This window comes from Gambusia affinis, linkage group LG21 (genome assembly GCF_019740435.1).
Source record: "Gambusia affinis linkage group LG21, SWU_Gaff_1.0, whole genome shotgun sequence".
NCBI classification, from domain to species: domain Eukaryota; kingdom Metazoa; phylum Chordata; class Actinopteri; order Cyprinodontiformes; family Poeciliidae; genus Gambusia; species Gambusia affinis.
This window is the reverse complement of record NC_057888.1, coordinates 8,991,198-9,015,468: the sequence shown is the minus strand read 5'-3', so window position 1 is coordinate 9,015,468 and position 24,271 is coordinate 8,991,198. Positions and strand designations below refer to the sequence as shown.

The following is a 24,271-nucleotide window of genomic DNA, read 5'->3' as shown; positions in this document are numbered from 1 at the left end:
TATTCTATTAGATGGTCTTTTGTGAGTTTATGATTGCTTATGTGTATGACGGGGGCTGGTGGAGGAGTCTTTCAATAATGCTGTCATAACACAACATTAGAAAGAGATAGGAAGAGGAGAGTGACTCAAGGAGACACAAAAGCAGAGAGAGTGTTGGCGAGGAGAAAGACAAAAGGAATAACAGTGAGGAGTGAGGGAAGACAGAAGAACTCCGTGAGGACATAAAAGAAAACAAAGAAAGCTTTAATTACCGGACATAATCAAAGTGTGGTTAATTAAGAACTCTGGGTTTGATGTTTAATCATCTCTACAGGGGCTGACCCAGGCTTTTAAGGTCATCAGTTCTGCGGAAAGACAATTTCTTTATATAAAGAAGATACTAGAAGCTCAGCGAGAACAAGCACATCTGGTTTCCAGAACAAACCTGCTCCCCCTTCATACCCCTAATCTGACTTCATGATCCAAGATTCACACAGAGACACAACTCGGGACCTGTTGATTTCCCAGCATGCCCAGCTCACATTCCTGACCTCCTTCTGTCACTCTACCATTGGACTCCACCTTGTTGTCTTTATCTACATCACCCCCATTCCTTTAGCAAGTCCCTGTCTTTGACTACAAACCAATCAGTCTGCAGTGATTTATGACTGACTGACAGGGAACGTTACAGCAGCTCAAAGAAAAGTCAGTCAAGCTCTCAACAAGAGCATCATAGATGTAAAGCATTCTGATAACTCTTCAGTTGCATACAGTCTTGCCCACATCTCACTTGAAAGTGTTAGAAGATTGAGTCCTAGAAGGACATGAAAGCAGGTGTCATGCAGAGTTGGGAATGTTATGAGGAGGACCAATGGGGAGAGAGATAAGCACTAGTGGACACCAACACAGCAGGACAGTGACAGCGTTTTCATATATGTCAACCCAACCACAACACTCTTCAGTGTGGAAGTTAAAATGAGATATTTTAAGGTACTTACATAAGAGAAGCTGTAAGGACATATTTTAAAAGGAGGGGTGTTAGCTGTTTATTCAGGCAACTACAGCAGACAGAGTTTGTTAGATGCTCTAGCATATATTTCTCTACTTAACCATTTTGCACTTTTGCCGATTTGATCATTTGGACCTGAAAGGTTCCTAAAATTGATGACAGGGCTCTACTGAAGGTTGCAAGGGTAGAAGCTTCTATCATTGTCTTGGGGTGTGGGGGGATCATCCAATTCCTTCTCATGATGTCTCATTTCAGTCAAGATATTTTAGTTGGTTTAGCAGAGTAAATAAAAACGACCCCTCAAACAAAAATGAACCCCAGACTACATACATTTGCATCAATTTATATATTATTAATAAAGTTAAGAGCAGAAATAATTTTAAAATTCCAGTAGTTATAAATCCAAACAAAACAAAAGTAATAAACCACAAGACCAATAACAAACTATTTCTCTTAGAATAATGCATATCTGTTACTTACTTTGCACTGAACCCTGCTGCTGACTTGAAACTTTGGGTGGGCTGATCCTGCTTTTGGGAGATACCATCTCCACATTCTGGTCCTTTTCACATGAACTAGTGTCCCGAATCTCAGTCTGGGTCTCACTTTGGGGTTTGTCCTGTGTCACAGCTCCACTTAAGGGCTTCTGTCTGTTCAGGGCACCATCGTTACCTGCCCTCATTAGCTTCTCCCCCACACTTAGTACCCGGGCACGACAAGCCAAGGCCGTGGTGCTAGGGCATTCCTTTCTTGGGGAAGGAAGCTTGGATCCTGCTCCCGCTGATGGGGGGCGAGCAAGCCGGGAGGCTTTAGACATCCTGTAGGTTAGTCTACAAGTGAAAGCTACTTAGTTTTCCTCAGCCGGGGTGACTGTAGCTGTATCCGGAGGGCATTCTGGAAGATTTCTTGCCTTTCTGTTACTCTGAAGCTGCAGCATGTTGAAACTGGTGCAGGTAAGACAGAAGGGCTAAGAAAAGGAGTGAGAAGAGAGAAGGAGGATACTTTTGGGAAGCAGGGTGGGAGGAAACCTAGCTCCTTGGAAGGTGTTCACCTCTCCTGGCATGGCCTCCTGGGACCATCCTCCAAAGCAAACAGTGAGCACGTAAGTAAGTGTGTGTGTTGGTAAATAACTGAACGTGTGGACAAACCTGTGGAGTGACAGGATGTGCTGTGCCAAATGCAAACAAAAACTCAGGTCTCCAATGTTAGCACATTCCAGCTTCTTAATCCCCCCTGTGCCTCCTCCTCCATTCCTTTCTTTTTCCTCTCCTGCCCCCACTTCTCTGCACCTACACTCATAACGCAAACATAAACTTTTCTTTCCTACCTCATACCTAATAGTTCCTTTCCATGTTAATGTCCGCTTTTCTCTTGTCTCCCCTCTTCTCTTTGTCTTCAATTTACATGCTCTTCTTGTCTGATGCACAGCGGGAAACCATCCCAGCACTAAGGCAGGCAGAAACCAGAGAGAAAAAGAATTACAGATCACCAGAAAAAAAAAAGAACTGGGGAAAAAAGAGCAGAAGGAGGAAGGAGAAACTGCCGGCAGAGGCTGCGCGAAGGAGCTTTCCTCTTCAGGTGCAGCTGCACAAGCTGTTCCAGATGTGAGCACAGCGTTTCACGTCATCCGCGGACTCCTTGGAGCAACACTCTTCGCAAACCACTACTTCGCCTCGTCCTATTTTTGCCTGTTCTTCTCTTCTTCAACTCCTTCTCTGACAGCTTCGAGTTATTTAAATCCAGTCAGCCTGCGTTCCACACATGTGATGAAATGTTCAGAGGCAGGAATCACACATGCGCAACACAACACACTCGTATGTGGATTTTTATAGAGAATTACAAAGCCCAGAGGAGGGAATCCTCAGAGCATTAGTAAATGTGTATGAGTCTGCAAGATACACACAGTAAAGCTGATTTGGGTTGTTGCACGTACATGTTTGACAGAGACAAAATAAAAAAAACAAAAAAACAAAATACGATCAAACTCTGTTTTCTGATCAATAGAAATATCTCATTATGCACGGTAGCAGTTGAATTTTAAATGTTTTAAATATGAGAATTATTTTCAGAATGCACCCCTGAAGATGAACTAGTGATCAAAACCGGCCGATTTTCAGTGTCAGTCCCTCACCAGTGACATACTGGTCGGAATCTCAAAAAATCCAAACTTTTCTAATCAGTTAATGCGCCATGTTAATCTTTAACATGTCACACTGACCTCAACATCACAGTTGTTAGTGAGGGAAAAACTTTAGATGTCATGTATTGAATGATGATGGGGCTCCTCACCCTATCTCTAACGCTGAGCCCAGCCTCCCTCCTGTATTTGGAATCTTCTTCTTTTAGTATTAGCAAATTACTTAAAATTAATTTGCGGTGTTAACTGCTCAGTAAGAAAGGTAGTTGTTAACTGTCTAAAAGTTGCTTAATAACATCAAAACTTAATTTGTATTAGCAATGCAACAAGAATGCTTGGAGGTGACTAAGCAGCCCCAAGTTCAGCATCATTAAAGCTGTTGGCATTCACTATCTATTATCACTTCTGACAAGTATCTCATTAAATCACTGGCATATATAGTGCTGCGAAAAAAATTATAAATTGTGAACATTTTCATCTTTAGTATTTCAGCTTTTCACAGACAGTTCCGATCACAAAACAAAGTGTCCTGTGTATCAAATTTAAGTACAGATTAAAATGCACTTAACATTTTATCTTAACAAATGATCAAGTCTGTGATCATTTTGTCAACACAGTGTTACAGATAGTCTTCTCACATAGCAACATCACATCAAATGATCACTAATAGCAAGAAGGTATAAAAAACATTTCCCACACTGTTCAACAGGTCAAACCTTTACATAAAGCCCATAAAATTCAGAGTAATGCATCTCTAAAATACATTCGGCCCCTTTTAAAAACAGTTTTGACCCATAACATTTGACATCTAGCAAAATTAGTTATTTAACACCTTATGAAACATTTTATTTAATTGTTGAAATAACATATACCAAATGCAGAGGTGTGCATTTCTAAATCAGTTTATTTTCAGTTGTTAAAATAATTGTTGGTAATCTAACAACATTTAAATGCACCAAACTCTGCAAAACAGGTCACCGTATCCACATGCCACATGTGTCTGTGACACTTTCAAAATATGCCATAAAGCATCCAAGCGGACATGTGAAATGACACACACGGATGTGAATGTTCGCTCGCTGAGTAAACACCAGAAAATGGATTACAGCAAAGGATCAGCCGCGATCAGGCAACACTCATAAATAAAAGAGCAGCAATCTGCATAGACTGTGGCACAGGACTTACACACAAGCTCCAATGCATGAAAAGTCAAATGTGCTGCCACAAAGTGATAAAACACAGAGATTTTCTATAGAAGATTTTAGTTTCCCATCCCCCTTATGGACTGCCTTTAACATTTCTAAACCCGCTCTGAACATGACAACAGCCATCCATGATCATATAGATATTAAATATTAATCACATTGCCACTTATCTCTGTGGCTCTAGACAAAGACCAAAGCAGATTGACCTACATACTTTCCCAACGAATAGTTTGCTGACAAAAATCTGAGGGATAAGAACCTCGTGAGAACTGCTGCATGTCTGGTGGATTTTAGAGAAAAGGGTGGAGATGAGATGAAATATTAGAATTGTGTCAGATTATATTTGTGCGTCACTACTGTAGCTGTTGTGTTTACAAAATTATAGTAATCAGGATTACATCAAGCCTAAAAAACAGGGACAGTGGTGAAGCAGGCCAAAAAATGCCAACTCTTTTATGATTTGATTGTGGCTTTGGGTAAATCAACATTTATGGTTGGAGTAAATGAAAGCCTCCAACTCTTAAAGCCATAATCCAAATCTACAGTAGGAACTCACCTCAAAGGGTTTTTAAATATAATATTTAGGAATGGATATAATTCAGTTTCCCAATTAAGTCTGTCATTTTGCATAATTTGACTGATCACAGGGCAGATCAATGCAGAGGGGAAATTAATCAGGTGTAAAAAAAAAAAAAAAAATGTCAAAGCAGAAAACAATTTACTACTCGCTTCAAATTTTAAACTAAGCAACTTGGAAAAGATGGTTGTTTGTTGAGTTAAAACCAGCACCAGCAATTAAAGCAAAATTATCAAACCTGCAGCCTGATGTTGGGCAAGTCCAGGCCTAGGAGCCAGCTACACTTTGAAAATTGGCAGGTAAGAGACTGACACATCAAATTAACAAAACAGCAGGTTTTGTAGGAATATGGAAATAAACAGGTGCCAGATAATTCCACAGACTTTGATCTTAGATGATAAATGTGCAGAGAAGTGGCTGTTAATTCAGACATGTCTGTAAAAGTGATGGACGAGTAATGAATGTGCAAAATCTGACAATAAATCAAGAAAGGCTGAAGACATTGTGAGCATGTGCAGTGGTTTTTCAGGTTTATTCTAATATACCAAACTGGTAGTTATGCAAGTCATTAGCTGATGGAACATTAAAAGGTCATATCTAAATTTATAAGCAACTTAACAAGTTATACTGTAATCATTTGGCTTAAAGATACCTTGTAGTAAATTTATCATCCTAAAATGGCAGTATGTAACTTTTATAAAATATATTTTTTTACGTTTGTTGAAACTGTCAATATGTCTTGACAGTATGTTATGCGACAGATAATCTGTGAACAAATTCTCCCTCTGCCTTCTCCCAGTGCTAACTAGAAACAACCAATCAGAGCCTGGAAGCAGGTCTTAGCGCTTGTCAGTCTCAATCTTGTGGTGCTGCTTATTCTCCTCCCACCACCCCCTTGCTCTCTACTACTGCTACAGCCTTTCTCTGTCACCAGAGCCTGTTGTGAATGCTCAGGCTAGTTAGCAAAGCCACCGAAGACAGAAGATTAATGGGTTTTTTTGCAACTGTAAAGTTGTTTCTTTACCATTAGCACATTTAGCAATGAGTATATGAAGTGAAGTTGAGTGACAGGGTTAAGACCCTCCTCCTGGCTCTGATTGGCTGTTTTTAGTCGGGAGCGGTGCATTTCTTCAGATGTTAGAAGGTGGATGAGCTTGATCTTATCCAAGATTACTGTAAGAAAGGACATTGTGATAATTTTAGCAGATATGTAAAAACATACTCTTTATAAATGTCACATAGTGCAGCTTTAAAGGCAACTCAAAAATATAGTCTTGATGTATCAGTGGGGATTGTCTCTACTACAGTTTTCAGAGAAAATGCTTCATCAGCAGTTTTTGCTCAGGGCAAATGATCATTGTGGAATTACCTTAGAGTCAGCATTAGCACTTGAATAATTTAAGAAAACCTATATTTCAGAATCTATAAATTTTCTATACCAAGTACAAATTCTTTATAAACTGCTCTTTTTTTTCATTGAAAAATCAAATGAGCTCAACAGTGTGTATTTTCCATAAGCTTGTCTAAAGGGCCTGACAAAACTTTGAGAATATTTTTCTTTTGTGCAGACAGAGAGGGAGCACTACCAATGCTTCCCACAGCAAAGGACACTAAATAATCATTTAGTCTGTAGCTTGTTGGAAAAATGTGTCAAGGTCTGTCAAACTTTCAGTTATACTGTAGTTGACCTAAAATACTCTCCATCACAATTCCCTACTTGAGAAAGCCATCAATGTTTGATTAGAGACTTTTTAGTAACTCTCAGGCTCATGAATTTAAAATGTGCTTCCAATCTCCTCTGAAACACACCATCCTACACAAGAACAAAGTGAGCTTTTCATTTTCAATAAAGAATCCTTTACTCCCTTGTGTATTTTCAGCTGTTGATTGTCCCTGAATCCCTTTTGAAGAAAAGTGACTCAAGGGCAGAAATGAGACGACTAGATTCGCTGCGACAGTTGGAACCAATTAGCTTTCAGCAGTTCCCCGAAGAGAACCACCAAGCATGTCTCACAGTATTTGCCACATCAAGTCAAGATAATGCTATCCCAATCATTGGAGAAAGGGGCCATCACTCAGTCAACAAATCTGAGATGCTTTTGTAGTCAAGAGAAGTGTTTATCATCTGTTGCTTAAACCAGATTCATGGTACATGAGACGCTTCCGGAAGATAATTGACCAGAATGAGGTATATAGATGCTAATCATTCTTTGGTGACCTGTACAAAATCTTGGTCAGCACAAAGAATTGCATAGAAAACTTTCCAACTAAAAAAAAATTGTGACAGACAGAAGCTAACACTGACTGTTGAGTGTGAAAAATGCTGCAGTAGCAGCAAGAAAGTGACTTTTTTACATTACAGAAAACTCAACCTTCTGGGTTCTAAAAATGTAGGATAGACATCATACAGCTTCCTTCACTAGAAAACATAAATTCAACAATTATTTGAAAGTTTCAGGGTGGATGGACAGACAGATGGATGCCAACAAATGACTGATCCCAAATGCTTGATTGTAACTGTTAAGGGTGACAAAACCTGTAAGGTGATTCTGTAATCATTCTCATTTAATTCCAAACTAGTTTTATATGTGCATTCAATTTTTATTCCCTGATCCAGTTGGTTTTTGGGTTCAAAATGACATGTAAGTTTGCATACCAAGTGCTAACTGCCATTTAATCCATAAACCCACTGGGCTTACTTGAAAAACTCCAATGTTGTTCTTAATAGCCAAATTCTTTCCCCCTCGCTGTTCTAACAGATGAATAATAAAAGAAGGTATGAGAGTGGTTTTGTCTCTTTTTTTAAGCTGCTATGAAGGTACAAAATATTCCTACAACCCTGGCAACAAGCCAGTCTTTCTTAAGAACCCAGATGGTTTATTATACCAGAGACAAGAATATAAACATTTTAGCTCAACTGTTGCATGAATCAAATATTGAGAGACTGTGAGGTTGAAAAAATCAATAATGCAGGTTCTAGTGAGAATGCAGTACTGTCATCAGGGCTTTATATACTGTCTCTGGGGCCCCCCTGTGGCCTTGTGAGACAGTTTAGGTCCTCTGTCATCTGGGTATGAAGCATGTGAGCACCAACTCACCATTTGAAAACATATAAACGTCATATTTCCGTCTCTTTGCCCCACAGGCAGCAGCTACGCCTCAACATTTCAAAAGAATTCAGCTTTTTATTTTGACAGCATGTCAAGTGTGAGATTGGAGAAAAGCAGAATGCTTCTGTCTGAAGTGGATAAAAGGGATATGAGGGAAGACAAACTACCTCTCCATCCAGACTGATGTAAATAAATGGTTTCTCCATTCTCTTTATGGCATATTGATTTTTTGTTCAGCAGCCGACTGCAGAGCGAGGACAGGAGATAAACAGATAAGCAGAGAGGAGTCCCAGACTCCTTTCTGTGCACAAAGCTGGTCCGCTAGGAAAAGGAAAACAAGTGTATACCTAACTAATGAAAGTTAGAAACGTGTAATCACACTGCTGTAATTATGCTAATTTCTATCTTTATTTTATTACATTATACTCCTTTGTCTGTAACTACAACAATGGGTATAAATATAAACCTCTTGCAATCTTCCTTGTGAGATTCTTATCTTGTGAGAGTAACATTCTCATAACAAAATAAGGTTCCAGATTCTTCCTAGAAGAAGGATCTGGAACCTAGAAGAAGAATGTTCCAGATTCTTCTTCCTAGAAGAATCTGGAGCATTTCAATTTCTAAAATTAAAATGTTTTAGAAATTATTCAAACCTAAACAGTCAAAACACTTACAATGGTTTTCTAAATGTTACTGTTTGCACTCAAAGAAAAAGGAAATAAATATTTGTAAAAGAGTTTCTTACTTAATATCTTTCTCCCTTATCTTTGGTAAAACTAAATTAGAATTCAAAATGAGGGCATACAGTCATGAAGACATTTCAGCAGGTTAGCACCTGTGTGAGCTTGTGCTTATTATCATGCAAAATGCTTGAGGAAGAAAGAAGCATCTTATTGAATCATCTGTTTGGCATGAGGAACAGTATGGTTTCTGTCTTACAACTTCAGTTTCACTCTTTCAGAATAGTTTAAACACTTGAGTCAAAACACTGAAAACACTATGAACCAGAAACCTGGGAAACACATGGAAGGCCAAGGAGATTAATCTGTAATCTTTCTTGCAAAGGGCATTTCAAAGTGAAAGAGACATGCATTAAAAACTACAAACACATTAAAGAAATACCAGTAAACATTATCGAGCTGATAAAAAGAAATAAACTTTAAACACCTCATTTAAAACAAGTAGCTACAAAAAAGTAAAATCAGATAAAAAATAAATAAAAAATAAAAAAATTACCTCTTTGGTTAAAATGTATTAAGCAGTAATATTTTCTGTCTTCTGCAAGCAGTTTCTACACATTTCATTTATTAAGGGAGTATGTTCCAGAGAAGCATATAAATGAAATGTTGCTAAACAGGTCTATAAAGCCTTTGGTTATACCTAGGAGGTCTAAACAGTTCCTGATTGACAAGCAACAAGGATTACATTTAGGCCCAGGACTATTCAGTGCCTTTAAGACCAGTGTATGTTTCTTTCTTTTTCTTTTTTTTCTTTTTTTTTTTTACAAACAAGAAACTACTGCACTGATTTCAGAACTGGTAAATGATTCTGTTTCCTGGTTTTCCTGGGCAGGACCTTGTTTTGTTGACATAACCTATAAAGTAAATTGAATCAAATATTTACATTTACAAACGTAGAAGCACCTTTACTTTCCCTTTAGATGCATCACAAATCATATTATAAGAAATGCTGTCATCTGATGTCATTCCCCTTACATCAAAACCAGGCTAAAGGTTTCAAATTGAAAAAAAAAATACAAAAAAAAACTTGAAGGAATATAAAATTAAACTAAACAAAACTTTGTCAAAAATGCATTTAATGTGTAACATCTACATTTGAAAAAAGTATAAAAAAGTAAAATGTTGACAAAATTATTTAATCTACACTCAAACAGAAAGAGACTTACATACAAGTACAGCTATTTAAAGCATTATAAAAGGTCTGTTTAAACTTCACAATGGCATAAAGGTGTATGTTTCAGGATATTATGCTACAATCTTTTCTCACCCACCAATGCTTAATAGTTACACTAATAAACTTTTTTTCTTCCATTTAGATGTGATCTGGGCTAATTATTCTAAAGTGCATGCACAGAAGAGAATTTTCCCACCATTGAATCAACATTCAGTCTTATCCGAATGGGACAGAATGGTTATAACATTCTATGAATCCACCAACCAGAATGAAATATGTTGCAAAGAGCGTGTTCACTGAATTATATAGGCCTTTATAAGGCCAAGCTTGAATTCCTCACCAATTATTCAGCAAGTTTTTCAACCTGAAATAAGTAACATTTTACAGTGATGACTCCCTCTGGACCATCACAGCCATGTGGTTGTAATTTACGCTAACAGTTATTTCATTTGTGACCTTTCACATGTGAAAATGCCACTTGTCTGAGCACTCTCTGGGGGGATTATGAATAATCTGTGTGTCTCTGAGTCTATATTTACATATGTCATGCTTGCCCAGAGATTTCCATTGGAGGATTTTTTGTGCTTGTCTCTCTAACTCAAGCCAATCAGTTTCAATGACTGAATATCAGCACAATAATTCAGCATACCGTATACAGCATGTATCATTTCATTTTCCATCTCAAGTCTACAAGATATTTAAATTATATGATTAGTTGTAAATCAGTGGAGCAGAGTGAATACAGAAAGTCATGTGCTGGAATTATATACCTTTAAAAGAAACTAACCAATGTTTAAATTTCTGCAACAAATTAACTGGGTTAGGATTAAATAGTTGATTAATTTCAAAACTTCAGGTAATCACTGAATCTTTGGCATGTCTATCTACACTTGAGAGAAAGATTAGGCTAGCCATGCATGTAAATATTATAGGTCCCAAATGGCATTTCTTCCACACTTCATCTCCCTTCATCACCGCAAAAATATGGCAGATCTGGGCAAGAGATTGGATAAGACCTAACATATACGCCTCTCTATGATGTCATTTGAACTGATACAAAGCCATTTTACCTCCTAATACCTGCAAACAGACATTCTTTATTTGGCAAACTTTGAATGTATAGTACCTGAAATAGTCTACATAGCTAATTTCATTAGCTAACCAAACAAAAAAAAAAAAACACATGACAGTGATTCAGTATGTACTGATGCTCTTATTTAGCTACTTTTTTATTTTTGAAATATAGACCAAAATAAAAATCATACTTCCCTGCACTTGTGACCCTTTCTTTACTACTTAGTTGAGAATAAAGCAAAGCATTTGAACTGCAGCAGCAGCAGCACACGCCAGCATCTATGTCACTACACAACAGGATGTCTCCCATCAGTGCACATAAATGCAAGTGGACAGACATGCATGCACATATGTATGGCCACACAAACACACAGGGCTTCAGTCAGCAGTAGAGATCTGCTGAGCAAACAAGAAGCGTTTGGCCCAGGCTGACACCGGACAGAGATAAGAATCTAAGTCAAAAGAGACACAAAAAAAGAGACAGACACATATAGGAGACTGAACAAAGTTTGAAAAGGCTGGATGGTGCTGAAAGAAATCATGGCATGAATGAAGGTATGAAGGACAATGGGGGAAGGAACAGCTTTGTGGGATATCTGCTTGTAGTAATGAGTTCCTGGCTTGGAACCAGAAGGGTAAATCTTTGGCTCTTCTTCTCTTCGCTATATAGTAGAGTGGAATCCCACAGGAATAATAGTCCCTCAATTTATGTGTTCTTTCTATGGTCATAATTCAAATTTATAGTCAATTCTCTGAGCTAGAACTATCATTAACTTGAAGCTAGTTGCAATAGATTGCATCACAATGTGCTCCAGCTAATTTTTGGAAGGGTATACTTAAGACAAGGATTGTGGTGTAAATATTCCTTTGGAGAACGTGATTTAATATATTTTGCCCACTTTAGGATAAAAAAGGTAAAGCTGTTTATTAGTACATGGTTCTGCAAAAACATTCTTTGCCTTACTTGTTCTCCACTTCTCTCCAAAGGTTAAGGAAACAACAGAGGGTCTTTGTTTTCCTGAGTAAATGTGTTGCTTCAGCCAGAATGAAAACACAACCACAGCACACATGTTTCTGATTGGCTTTTATTTTCAGAGCTAAGGTCAGAGGTCAGTCAGGGACGCCCACTTTGTCTGGTATCTAACCTAACCCTTTTGGCTTCTTGTTGGTTTGTCTGTACACTCGTTTTAGTGTTTATGCTCGGTCGAGACTGAGTCAGAGCCCTTTGGGTGTGTTTCCTATCCCGAGTCTTTGGAAACCTCTAATGCATCCCCAGTGTGCTGTTTTGGGGAAGGGATTCATCTGAGGCAAGCTCCCCTCAATGAAATGATAAAATAAGTCACTCCTGGTGCTAAGAAACTGGATTTAAAAAATACATGAAGCGAGAGGACTGTACAGGAAAGGAAACTATACTCCAGGAGAAAGAGAAGGAAGAAAATCCCTCTCTTTTGAGGAGACTGGTTCTTCATTCTGTTACCTCATTGCTCCAAGTAAAAGAGGGAGGATGGTAAAAGAGTTCTGTGGCTTTGGCCAGAAAACCCAAGAGTCTGATCCTCATTAAAGAGTCCAAAGAACATCAAAGACTAACCCAAAACCTTTATCAGTGAAGAACAGCCACAATCCCCATGATATTAAAAACTGGGCGCCGCTCAGTGTTCTGATACATGAAGAGGAACTTGGTTCCCCTAGACTCTGGGGCTGGGGGACTTAAAGGTCCTCGGGGTCAGAAGAAAGTTAACTTTTGCCCACCTCAGTGTTTCCCTGCGGTTAACAATCTTTCTGTGGGCAGATAAAAGTAGGAGATGATAGCCAGCAGCTGTGGGATGATAATGGGGGAATAAGAGCTGTGAGCATGCTCTAAAACACTTTACAATGAAAGACACAAGTCTCTCAGATGCTTTTAATTACTGGAACATAGTTCATTTAGAGTTTATTTACGGTATTAGCTCTAATGCATACTTGATCTCAAAACTCTAAGATGAGTTTTGAAGAGTAATTTTTACATTCAATTACTTTTTAGTGTAGGATATTTTTCTAGTTATATTTCGTAGTGGACCAAATTCTGATTCCCTTAGCTTGTTTATGATTTTCATAGTTTGCCAGTAAGCTAAAATGTAATATCAACTTGCTGGGAGTAAACTTAACCATGTTGTGGCTTGCTGCAGTCATTGATTTAAAAAAATACTTTCAAATTTGAATCTATATTCTAAGAAAATCTCTCGCAACCAAATTTCAGGCGAGGTGGTAATTTAAAACTCTATAAACACATCATTCTGTAGTAACTCTTTTATTTTGACCATTTATGAACAGGCATCAATAAACTAAAAAAAATAAGAATAAAATTAAGCTCACTGCTGTGCCAGGTCATTTTGTGTATTCATTTCCCTTTATTTCTTTCTTTCTCTCATTCTTTCCTGTTGTTTTTCTTTCTACCTTGAGTTTATAAGGAAGTTTTAAGTTTTAAGGAACAACAACTATTTCTGATATTTTTCTGCATATTATTAACTGAAACAACTCTGAAGCCTGCTATGAGCAAAATGAGTCTTATTAAAACAGAATAAAAATGCGAGTGTTTGCACAGCACTTTGTTTTGCCCTAAAGCTGTTGGTATGAAAATGATAAGCTCACTATCAAACAGTTAAAAAAATACTGATTAACAAAAATGTAACAGAAACTTTTCCTAGATGACTCCACATTCACTAAAGAGATTAGTATTATATTAGCACTGAGTCCATCTTGGTGGTCTAAGAGCTGCAGCTGAGCAGACTCGTATGCAAACAATACAGAAGGGAGACGCTGAAGATAAGAAAAACATTCAAAGAACATATGTTTTTTCTTAGAGTAATGAATCATAACCCCAAGAAGAACCCAAAGCGTTTGTCCAATAAACTCCAGATTTGCACTTACTGCACACATAAGCACGAACATTGACACATGAACTTATGCGGAATCTGGATCCTACAACACTTCATATGAGTCTTGTGTCCAAAAGGTTTGCATGTAGGATCAACAAATTATTATTTAGGCTGACAAACACAAAATGACTGACTGAAAGAGCCAAAGAGTAAGAGCTCTCAGTAAGCTTGCCAAAATGTCTGATGATCAAGCAAAGCCACAGCCATTAAATCTCTTACACAACTGCTGGCCTCTGCAGTGGCTTCTGACAGCCAAGACCTCATCATCACAGACTTCAGAGACTGCTCATCATATTTTAGTTTTTAAGCCAGATTACCTGTGAGAGTGCTGATAAGTTGACTTTAAAGATGTGTTGATGTTTAATAGTCTGAAAAATCCTCATTAAATTCTAATTAGTTACTCCTCTTTTAAAAAAGCTAAATCAATACAAAAATTGTTTTAATCTTTGAACAAAAGTGCTTGACCATGAAGTTAAGAAATAATTTCGTTGTCAGTTCTTCAATATGAAAGGAACAGCTCCTGATTGAAGAAATCCTTTGTTTTTAGATTAGAGGTGGATCAAAGGCTCAGCAGCTATTTGCTGATGTCAGCGTTGCACTTATTGGCATGTTCGTATTTCACAGACCTTTCATTGAGGAAAGTGGATTAACCCAAATCGTCCTAAAGTATGAAAAGAAGTGAAAGAAAACCAAGGAGTTCCCACAAAATATGTATTCTGCATTCACTTTATAAGACAGATGCTGATAAAGCAGTAGCACAGTGCTCATTATTCTGAGTTGAGCTCCAACAACTTACAAAAAGAACTTGACAGTTTTTCACATTTTGTCACACTGAAACTAAAACAGTTAATGGAATTTTATGCAACAGATCAACATACTGGATGTATGTTTTGTTTTTGTATTTGGAATTGTAAATATTGAGAACTGAAAAGAAAGGGATACATGGTTTGAAGATGCTTTACAAAATGCGACATGACAAGTGTGGTACGCATTTGTGTTCAGACCCCCTGAGTCAATATTACCACTAATAACAGTTGCAAAACATAAAGTTATGTCCCTACCAGCTTTGCACATTCTTCTTTGTAAAATAACTTGACTTCAAACAAATGGCATGGAGATGTCAATAAGCATACGTTTTAGTTAGTACATTTTGTTAGACCAGCCTACACGTGGGAGAAAAGTGACTTGCTACCAGTACAATTCACCATAGGGGCTTTGTGTTTGGTGTGACAGTCAATGTTAATTTTCTCCCATGCCTTATGTTTTTCATGCAGGCCAAACAGTCACTTTTTAGTTTTATCTGAATTGAACATCATCTTCCACATGCTTCCTGGGCCCCATAAATAACTTGTGGCAAAATACAAACAAGAACTCTTACGGCTACCTTCTTGCCATCCACCCATAAAGGCCAGATTTGTGGAATGAATAAGAGTTGTTCTGTCAACAGATTCTTCCTTGAAGAGGGTTGTGAATATTTGTAAAAACTTTGAAAACCATGTCTTATTATGCTCTGACTACACAGTTATGATCTATTTTGTGTTAGGTAGCTCAGTTGTAAGAGCACCAAACTTTTGATGTGCCGGGTCCAGGGTTCAAACACCTGTTCTTTTGGCATTGCTTGTTTCTGACACTGGCACCAAAGCTTCCCTACCCCTCTCACACACCGTCTCTTTGTGCACTTCCCTCCATGTGTGCACTCTATTTCTAGACTGTCATGTCAGACAAAGTCAGACATCCTTCCTTCTAATTAGCTTATTGTTATCTCTGGTATTAATGGCGCTATTATATCCTCATTTGTCAGACCGAATCACTGAATCTGAATCTGAATCACTTCAGATAAAAGTATATCCAGAATGTATAAACATAGTTAATCATAAATTCCTTGCAAAATACATTGAAGTTGACAGCTGTGACATAAATGATAAAATGTTCCAAACGTATGAATATTTCTGCAGGACACTGCATCATCCAAAGCAGACTTTGAGCAGCTGAAAGGGATAACTACTGTATATGGATTGCAGTTATAATCTTCTCAGCATTTTCTCAATGTATTCCTCCCACAGCCGCTATGCTGCTACCGCACCCAATCAGTGGCGTCTCATCCAGTTACACACACACCCGCCCACCCAAACCTCCCATTTGTCATATTGACAGGAGCGGCTTGCGGTTATTGACTGGGAGCAGACTGTCTTCAAATTCACAAACATAGTTATCAAATTAGATACAAAAGCAAAGCGTGTGGAATGTTAAATGATTGCTGTCTGATGGCTTGTGTTTGCCAAGTGAGGTACATAATATGTAACCAGGAGGAGCTGTTTAAATGAACTCTAGTTACAAAGTAAAAGTGTTCATGCTTTTGGTTTCTCTTGTACCTCCTATAACTATGACTTACTTGTCTTGGTTTTCTGTTGGGTCATTTTGTATTTTTTTTAATTGTAGTGGTCTTATTATTTTTCATTAGATGTTTTTATTTTTTATTGAGCACAACAAAAGTCAGATACAATGATCAAGTTAAAAAGTTTTTATGTTAGTTTTTCTAACCTTTAGTTCTAGAATGTGAACCTTTCATCTGTGTTTGGTTGAAATGTTTGTTACCTTGTGGGTGTGTCTTTTGTGGCAGCCATCATGGGAGCTTGCTAAAAGAGGAGCCCTGCCTCAGAAAGTGCAGTGATAAGAGCTGGAGTTTGGTTGGTTGAAGCTTAAAGAAATTAAAATAATAAAATTATTTGTAAATTGTGCATACAGAAAAAGTTTTCCTGATATTTTATTATTGACACAAAAAGGAGTGTGTTTACATTGTGTATATTAAAATTAACTTTTTTTTATTTTTCTCCACTCTGGCAGACTGAAGTCATTGGTCGATGTAAATTGAGAAGGAAGTATATGGGTGGACTGCTGGATGTAGCACTGATGGGAGAGGCTGCCATTTTTTAAATCTGCTGCGTTGCATCAGACTTAATAAACCAGCTTTGTTTGCTGTACAGCCAAGATTGACTGACTTCTCTATCCAAACCACACCACTCAGCACAACAGATGGTTCAGAGCACTTTTCTAGAATCTATTCGGTCTGATTTGGTAAAATATATTATGATCTTAACTGTAACAGATTAAATCATAAAGCCTGCTTAAAATACTGTTTTACAACCTCATTACCCCCTTTGTCACAGGGCTGGTGTTTTAAATGTTGAACATTGCAACAGTCTGTCTTTCTTGTTAATAGTTTTTCAGCATAACAGTGTATAATATGACCCTCCATAATATGATAGCATTGTGTGGTTCGGTCCCCATGAACTGCTGGAGTGATTGATTCATTAAAGTAAATAAAGATTGCAGGTATTAATGTTGAAACAAGAAAACTTCTCAAAGAGTACAATACTGCAGTTTATTTTAGTACATGCCAGGAGTGTATGGGGAAAAAAGTCAACCCTTGTTTTTTCACAGTAAAATCTGCACTGTGAAGAAAATCAGATGGTACACCATATACAAACATCTAAGTTTAAAAAGGTTAGAAGTATCAAAAAGTGAATAGAAAGGAAATCAACTCTTTCTGTGTGTGTGTGGGTGCATGCACGTGTGTGTAATAATAGCTGACCTCTGCAGCAGTGACTGAGATCTTCTGATCAATTTGTGAAGTCATTAAATCCACCAAATGTGGATGAAAGATTCAGTGTTGTCAGCATGGAGTGTAGAGATAGGCTTTACATGAGCTCCATTATCAAGTACCACCATACAAGGGTGTGTATGCGGACATGAATGCAGATGAACACTTTCTGTAGAAAATTAGCACAAACCCTTATAAAACCTGGCCCATTTTCTCCCTACACACCTATTTGGTACTTTCCTTTGAACATGACCTGGCTGCAACATCAAACGAGAGGCTATTTCACTTCTAACTCATGTGTGCCCAAATCAGTTTTTTGCTCACCTTGCTCCTTTGGAAAAAAAATTAAAAAGGAAGCTTAATCAGGGAGTGTATGATGCATGGTTAGTGGTAGGGAAGGGCATATGCAGACTGTGATTACATCCTAAGTCCTAACACTGAGACAAACTGTCTCACTTAACAAGTAAAGAGGAGCAGCTATTTCCAAAGCACATCTTGCGGTGGATGAATAATAACCCTGCAGAGAAAACACCCTGTGTGCAGCCCACAGGGTGTTTTTATTTTAACAGTGAACATTTTCTTCTGTGTTATTCGACCTTAGATCCTCTGAGAAAACTATTAACATCACAGGCATGTCGGTTCTTTCTCAGCTGCTTCTACATGTGACAAAAAATTAGCTGATTCCATTCATCACTTGTTGCTACCAGAGATGACAAACCATATTATATCCAACTTATGCCATTGCTACTTATACTTACACACTAAAATGCATTTCTTTAGCTACTCCATCATATCGTCTTCAGGAAGGAATTAATGCAGAATGATTTAGAAAAACAAAACAAAAACGAAAAGAAAAAACATCTGCCCCTTCTCTACAACACAAGTATCCCACTGTAGGAGACACTGGAGCCTCCAGCAGAAGAAGAAGACAGAGGAGGGTGGCTCATTCATCAGGCATCTAGACCCTCATCAGCCAGCTAGATGGAGATGATGACTCTACCAGGACTAATTGCAACCACAAGAATATGCTGCATAACAGGTTTTACTCCCTCTTGTCCACCCATGTTGTGTTTCTCTTTCTTCTTTAGTCTTGTAAAAAAAATAAGAAGAAATGTCTCTCCCAATATTTATCTTCATTTCTCAACTAAGACCTTTATTAAGACTTGCCTTCCTCACTCTTGATGACAGGACAAAATGTCACAAATCAGGGTGGAGGACACAAAGATTTATTTTATTTTTTTCTGAAATAATATACACCTTGAATATGCCGTGAATTAAATGACAGTCAGAAAAAAATATCTCCACTTTTGCAAACTTCTAAGCTTTAAAGTGTATTTAAAAACATAACAATTAGAAGAATTCATTATGTCACTGATTTATTAGTAAAATCAACTATGTTTTTGGAAAAAAAAGATAGGAGACAACTTTCCCTCAAAAAAGAAGCCATTGTACAAACAGAGACACTAAGGAGTGAAATGACCACTGTTGAGAAAGGGGAATTCATAGCGCTTCTTTTTAAGAAATATTTTGGTCACACGGGATATCCGAGATATGACACAGTCATGTGAAATTACTTTGAGCAGAAAGGGAACAGCTGCTCAGTGATGTCATTTCCTTTCATACCAGGTCAAACAATTCAAGATGTTTTTAGGGATGTCCTTATACCACCCACAGAATTGAACTGGGGTTGCAGTCGTAACAATTTAAACTGACTGTGTTAGAGATTTTTTACTACGCTTTGATTTTATGTCAGAAAATGTCATGTTGATGCTTTACACAAATAGCATCATCAGCATGAGCTAGACCTGAAACTACTGCAGAGGGTACTTGCAATCCAGACTATCTTATACTAATAGAATACAGTTTTCCTCCTTTTCTGCGCTTTAAAGCTATGAGGTTTCCAGATTTAGTATTAACTTAACTATTGTACTATTAGATTGGAAATTACTATCTGAAACATAAAATCTTAATTTGGAGATCCTTTGCTATTTCTATCCCCATAAAATCCTATTTAAAATACCTTAAAACCACCTCAAACTTTTCTTAAGCATCAGGGGAAATGTAATAGGTTTTATTCTTTCCACTACTTCACTTTTTCTTTTTTACCTTTTCTAAGAAAACCACTGGAATGCGGCTAATTAAAACAGGAAGTACAACAGCATGTTGTCCATGCTTAATGCTTTGTTTTGCTCTCTAGGGGAACTTAAGGAACCCTTCAGGGACATGTCTTTAATTAAGAGTAAAAACAGCTGTTTAGCATTTTGAACAGCTTGCAAAGTCCAGAAGATGTATCACATCAAATGGTTATCAGATGCAATCATCCTACCAGATTTTGCTATTTCACACTGTACCTAAATCACCAACAGCTAAAATGAAGAACAGTGAATGATCCATCAATAGCAGAAAATGTCCGAGAAACATAAAGCTTCATCCTCACTTTCATGTCTGTTTGATTTGTTTTCACAGAGAATTATAAGATGCACTGGCAGGATCTCATCTCAGCTTCTGAAGATTAATGTAGACACAGACACCATCTGCTTTAAATAGATGGTACAGAAGTGTAATCTGTGTTTATGTTTCCAACACAGATTTTACCATATTGCTGAATCATGCAGGAACTAAAGGTGACAGCATGCAATTAAGTTTATTACTTGTTTCCTAGGCAGTCATCAAGAAAGTAAAGATTTTTTCAACAAATAAACAAGAATACGTAAACAATTAAAAATCAATTTATTTATAATTCTACATTTTTATTATCTTGCGTTTCTTATACACTAAAGGTTTCAACCTGAAGTTATTTATCTTGTCTTAGAGAAACTTTGAAAATATCATAAATCACTATTGAATAATAATTTCCTAAGCAAAGCATCTTCAGTAATGTTCAAATCAGTGTAACATACTCCGAAAAGCAGACTAGAACAATGAATTGTGAAGTGGGTGGATTACCATTATTCCTGTGATCATATACTTTATGAGCATGTGCATCAGAACAGAAGAAGATGAAGACAGTGAAATTCGACCCCATGTCACCTGCCACAAAGCGGCAGGAAAATGGATTGGCTGAGTCAGAATGTGTAGTTTGTTGCTGAAGCTGCTGTTGTGTCCTCGCACACATCAACCCCACATGGCCCACATGCAATCTGAGTTTAACCTCCACACAGCATCAGCACTTCTACCCTCTGCAGTCAAAACGAATGTCCCTGACCTAATGACTTAAAAAAATAAAAACTGTATTTGAAGTGGCGATAAATTGTCACAAATGCTTCTATTGTATCACAACTAAAAAGAGACCTACCCACAAAGGACTACAGATGCACTCCTCAAGCGATTTGCAGTAAACAGGCAATTTTCCAACCATATCCAACCTCACTTGTTCTGTCACTCAACCTGTCACTACAGAGATGGGCTCAGTTTCTCTGCCATAGTCCCTATGCTGCAGTACACAAGTACAGAGGAAAGTGTAGATGGGTCACATCTAAGTTTGCAATTAAGTTTATTAGATAAGTCTAATATCAGAGAACAAACTATATTTGTACTACATCTTTAATCTTCTATTGTTGATTTACTATGGTCTGACTTCGTTGCTCCTGAAAAGATGGCAGCTATAATCAGGTCATCCCTAAATGCTCTACAAGGTCAGCATCAGCTTAAGATCAGGCATGAAAACCATTTGACTTCATGATAGCCGGGTCTGACCAGGGAGGAAAAAAGTTTGCAGCGTCATGGAAAGGTCAAACTGCCACCTCAGATGAGTGTATTAAAGGGAAGCATATGGAATAATCCCAATGACGCCCAAGCTCAAAGGATCACCAGCGATGTAAAAACCAACTGAGGTATTTACAATAAATTACTGAAAGCTGTTCTTCCATTGTCATATTACAGTTGAGAATGTACTTCTGTTCACAGTAAATTATCTCACAATATATACTGTTATAGAATATATATTATGTATTTTTTAAAACTGTCATTATGTTGTGACATTATAATATGAAACATATATCTGTGAAAAAATAAACTCTCTCCCTTCTCCCAAATTATACTGCCATCAGAAAAAACCAATCAGAGCCAGGAGGAAGGTCATATATTGTCAATCATGCTTGTGTACATGCTGAAGAATTGTGACTTACCTTGAAACGAACTCACCACCATTATATATATATATACATTTTAAATGTTTGATATTATTTTGTAGAAAGGGCAATTATTTAAGTATTTAACTTTGTTGGTGTATATTGTTTCAAAGCTGTATATAAAAATCAAACCATGTTCAAATTTATACTGGAGTCACATTCAGCCATTCGCACTCAGAAATCCACACATATTTATACACTGCCACTTGGGGTTAAGTGTCTTGGCCAGGGGAACAATGACATGAGGAGGCTGGAATCAAACCTACAAGCTAACCGGTTATAAGAGAACTACTACCCACTGAGCCACAGTCACCCACATCAAGGTATATTTGTATACATAGCAATAACAGTGGGGGTTTGTGAGAGCAAATGGATATAATTAATTCAGATCAGACTACTACATATGCCACTGTCATGCATTTTAAATAAACTTGCAGATGTCAAATAACAGACTAAGCAGAATAATTTATTCCTAATGGTTCTGATAAGGAAACAATGTATTTTCCTAAATGAGGTAGACAAGGAAAGAAGGGCACTAAAACTGACAAAACAGCCACTGGTTGCCAGTAATTTATCATAAATCCCTCATTTTGTTATTGCAGTGAATGACTATCACAATTTCTAGTAGCTTGAGTAACATGTTAGTGAAAGTAATGGCGGCTAAAAAAAATATTAGTTTTAAGAACAAAACGACCCTTTAAAACGCAGTTTTTTAACATGACTAATAATTATGCATAATAAAGTTTGGGCTTGTTAGACAAAAATGTGCTATAAAGTTAACTAGCAATGTTAAAGTACAGTACAGCTGTTTTAGAGCTAATTAGGTATTTCAAATGTTTCATTTAATATTGGAAAGGGAGTAAAACGCACTTTTTCAAAATATATATTTAAATATATATATTTTTTCTTACTGGCAAATTTGGGGCTTCCTTTGTGCTCACTAGGAGGAAGGTCGGCGAACTGCACCCGGTGTCCCGACATGTTGGCTGTTTGTTCCTCAGAATCCGCTCCGTAAATTTTCCGACTGTCGAGTTGGACCGTGAGTTCTGGCGCGTGGGAATCCTTCACAGGCGCACCTCGGGCGACAGAAGAGCGTCAGTATCCGTCAGTGACTTTCTTTCTCTCTGTGCGCTGATTCAGGGCCAGCACAGTAGCCCACTGCAGAGAAGGAGTCCGTTCTCACCTGTCTTCCTCTTCTCTTCTCTGCTGTGCTCAGACTGCCTGCTTGTTTATGGTCCGTAGGAGAAAACTCAGGCGCTAAAGGAGCCCATTCCTCTTCCCGCATTAAAGAGGAGATTCAAACTTTCTTCTGTGTGCTTGTGACTGCATCGTTACATCACTTTTGTAAAGGTTTCAGTTAAAAGAATGTAACAAAATACAGTTAACAAAGCAGCAGCTGAAGTACATATCACAAAACTTGTATGTTATTATTAGGTTGTTTCAGGAAGAAATTAAATATTTTAAATAAAATATTTAAAATCGTAATATGACGTGCCTAAATGCACACTTTAAAAATATACAACATTTTACTATGACTTGTGCTTTGCGCGCTGAGTTAATAAAGAAGCCTTGACTATCCCTACGTTTGAACAAAAAGGAAAAAAAAATACTGCATACCATTAAAGTAATTTAGGAAATGTTAGAGTTTAGAGTGCCATCTAGTGGAAGCAAAGTCAAACTGTTTTTTGTTTTTTTATATATTTTTTTTTTTCCTTTTCCTGACGTTGTGGCAGTTTTCTTGAATGCAACAACAACAAAAATAAAATCCTGTAGACTTTGCTTTTAAAATCCTTACTTGGTCATAAGATTCATAGATACAGATTTCTAGTGAAGATCCTTTTCTAATGTGACAAAAGTTGCTACCTCTATCTATTTCTGTTTATAAATCCGCAGATTTGTCATGTACTGTTTGATGCACACATATTCACATCTCTGTCACATCACCATCACTGCCATAAACTGTAGTATATTTTAATCAGATTTTATGACAGACTAAAACAACCTAGAACCTAATTAATGTGGAAGCAAACTCATGATTTTAATTTTGTTTTACACTACGTTCTGCAGTTGTACCTGAATAATTGGCTAAGTCATTGTAAGTGGCATAGTTCAAATGGAGTCAAGTATAATCTTTGTACTACAAAGTCTTTCAGATAATATTAGCAAGAGTAGATTATAAAAAAAAAATGTTCATTTGTAGATAAAAAAAAAAAAAGCAGGAAAATATAATCTCATTTTTACATTTTATTCGGAAACAATCCAAAAATTAAAAACAAATCATGACATTTATAGAAATAACTCAAGATCATCAAGACACCAAAACTTAATTGTGGTGGGACTTGGCATGGACTGAATAATGCTATGAAGCAATTCTGGTTTCACAAATTCTAAAATGAACTATATTATGTGCCTACAGTTTATGGTTGTTTTAATGACAAGCCAGATAAAGTGCCAGTGTGACTGGAATTTTCTCCAGTTGTGTGGAACATAGACTTTCTACTGCTGCCACTCCCCCACGTGCTGCTGCTAGTCAGCCGTCTGGAAAAAAAAAGAAAAGAAGCATTACTTGCTTAGAAAAAAAGAGACAGAAACATGATTTAAAACAAAAATATGAAAATCA

The 24,271-nt window shown here is 37.3% G+C and overlaps 1 protein-coding gene across 19 annotated transcripts in view; it reads right to left on the bottom strand.

Moving 5' to 3' along the window:
• The window catches only part of si:ch211-285f17.1 (sickle tail protein homolog), a 116,137-nt gene extending 93,266 nt beyond the window's left edge, over positions 1-22,871 (bottom strand). For 17 of the 19 annotated variants that reach the window (XM_044105261.1, XM_044105269.1, XM_044105273.1 and 14 more), the window contains exon 1: positions 1,469-2,700. In XM_044105261.1, coding sequence (XP_043961196.1) covers positions 1,469-1,805 — 337 coding nt within the window. In that variant the 5' untranslated portion in view covers positions 1,806-2,700. Of the gene's footprint in view, positions 1-1,468; positions 2,701-22,562 lie in introns of those variants that run through there. The other 2 variants (XM_044105274.1, XM_044105271.1) reach the window with 2 other exon arrangements.
• Positions 22,872-24,271: the final 1,400 nt, after the last annotated feature.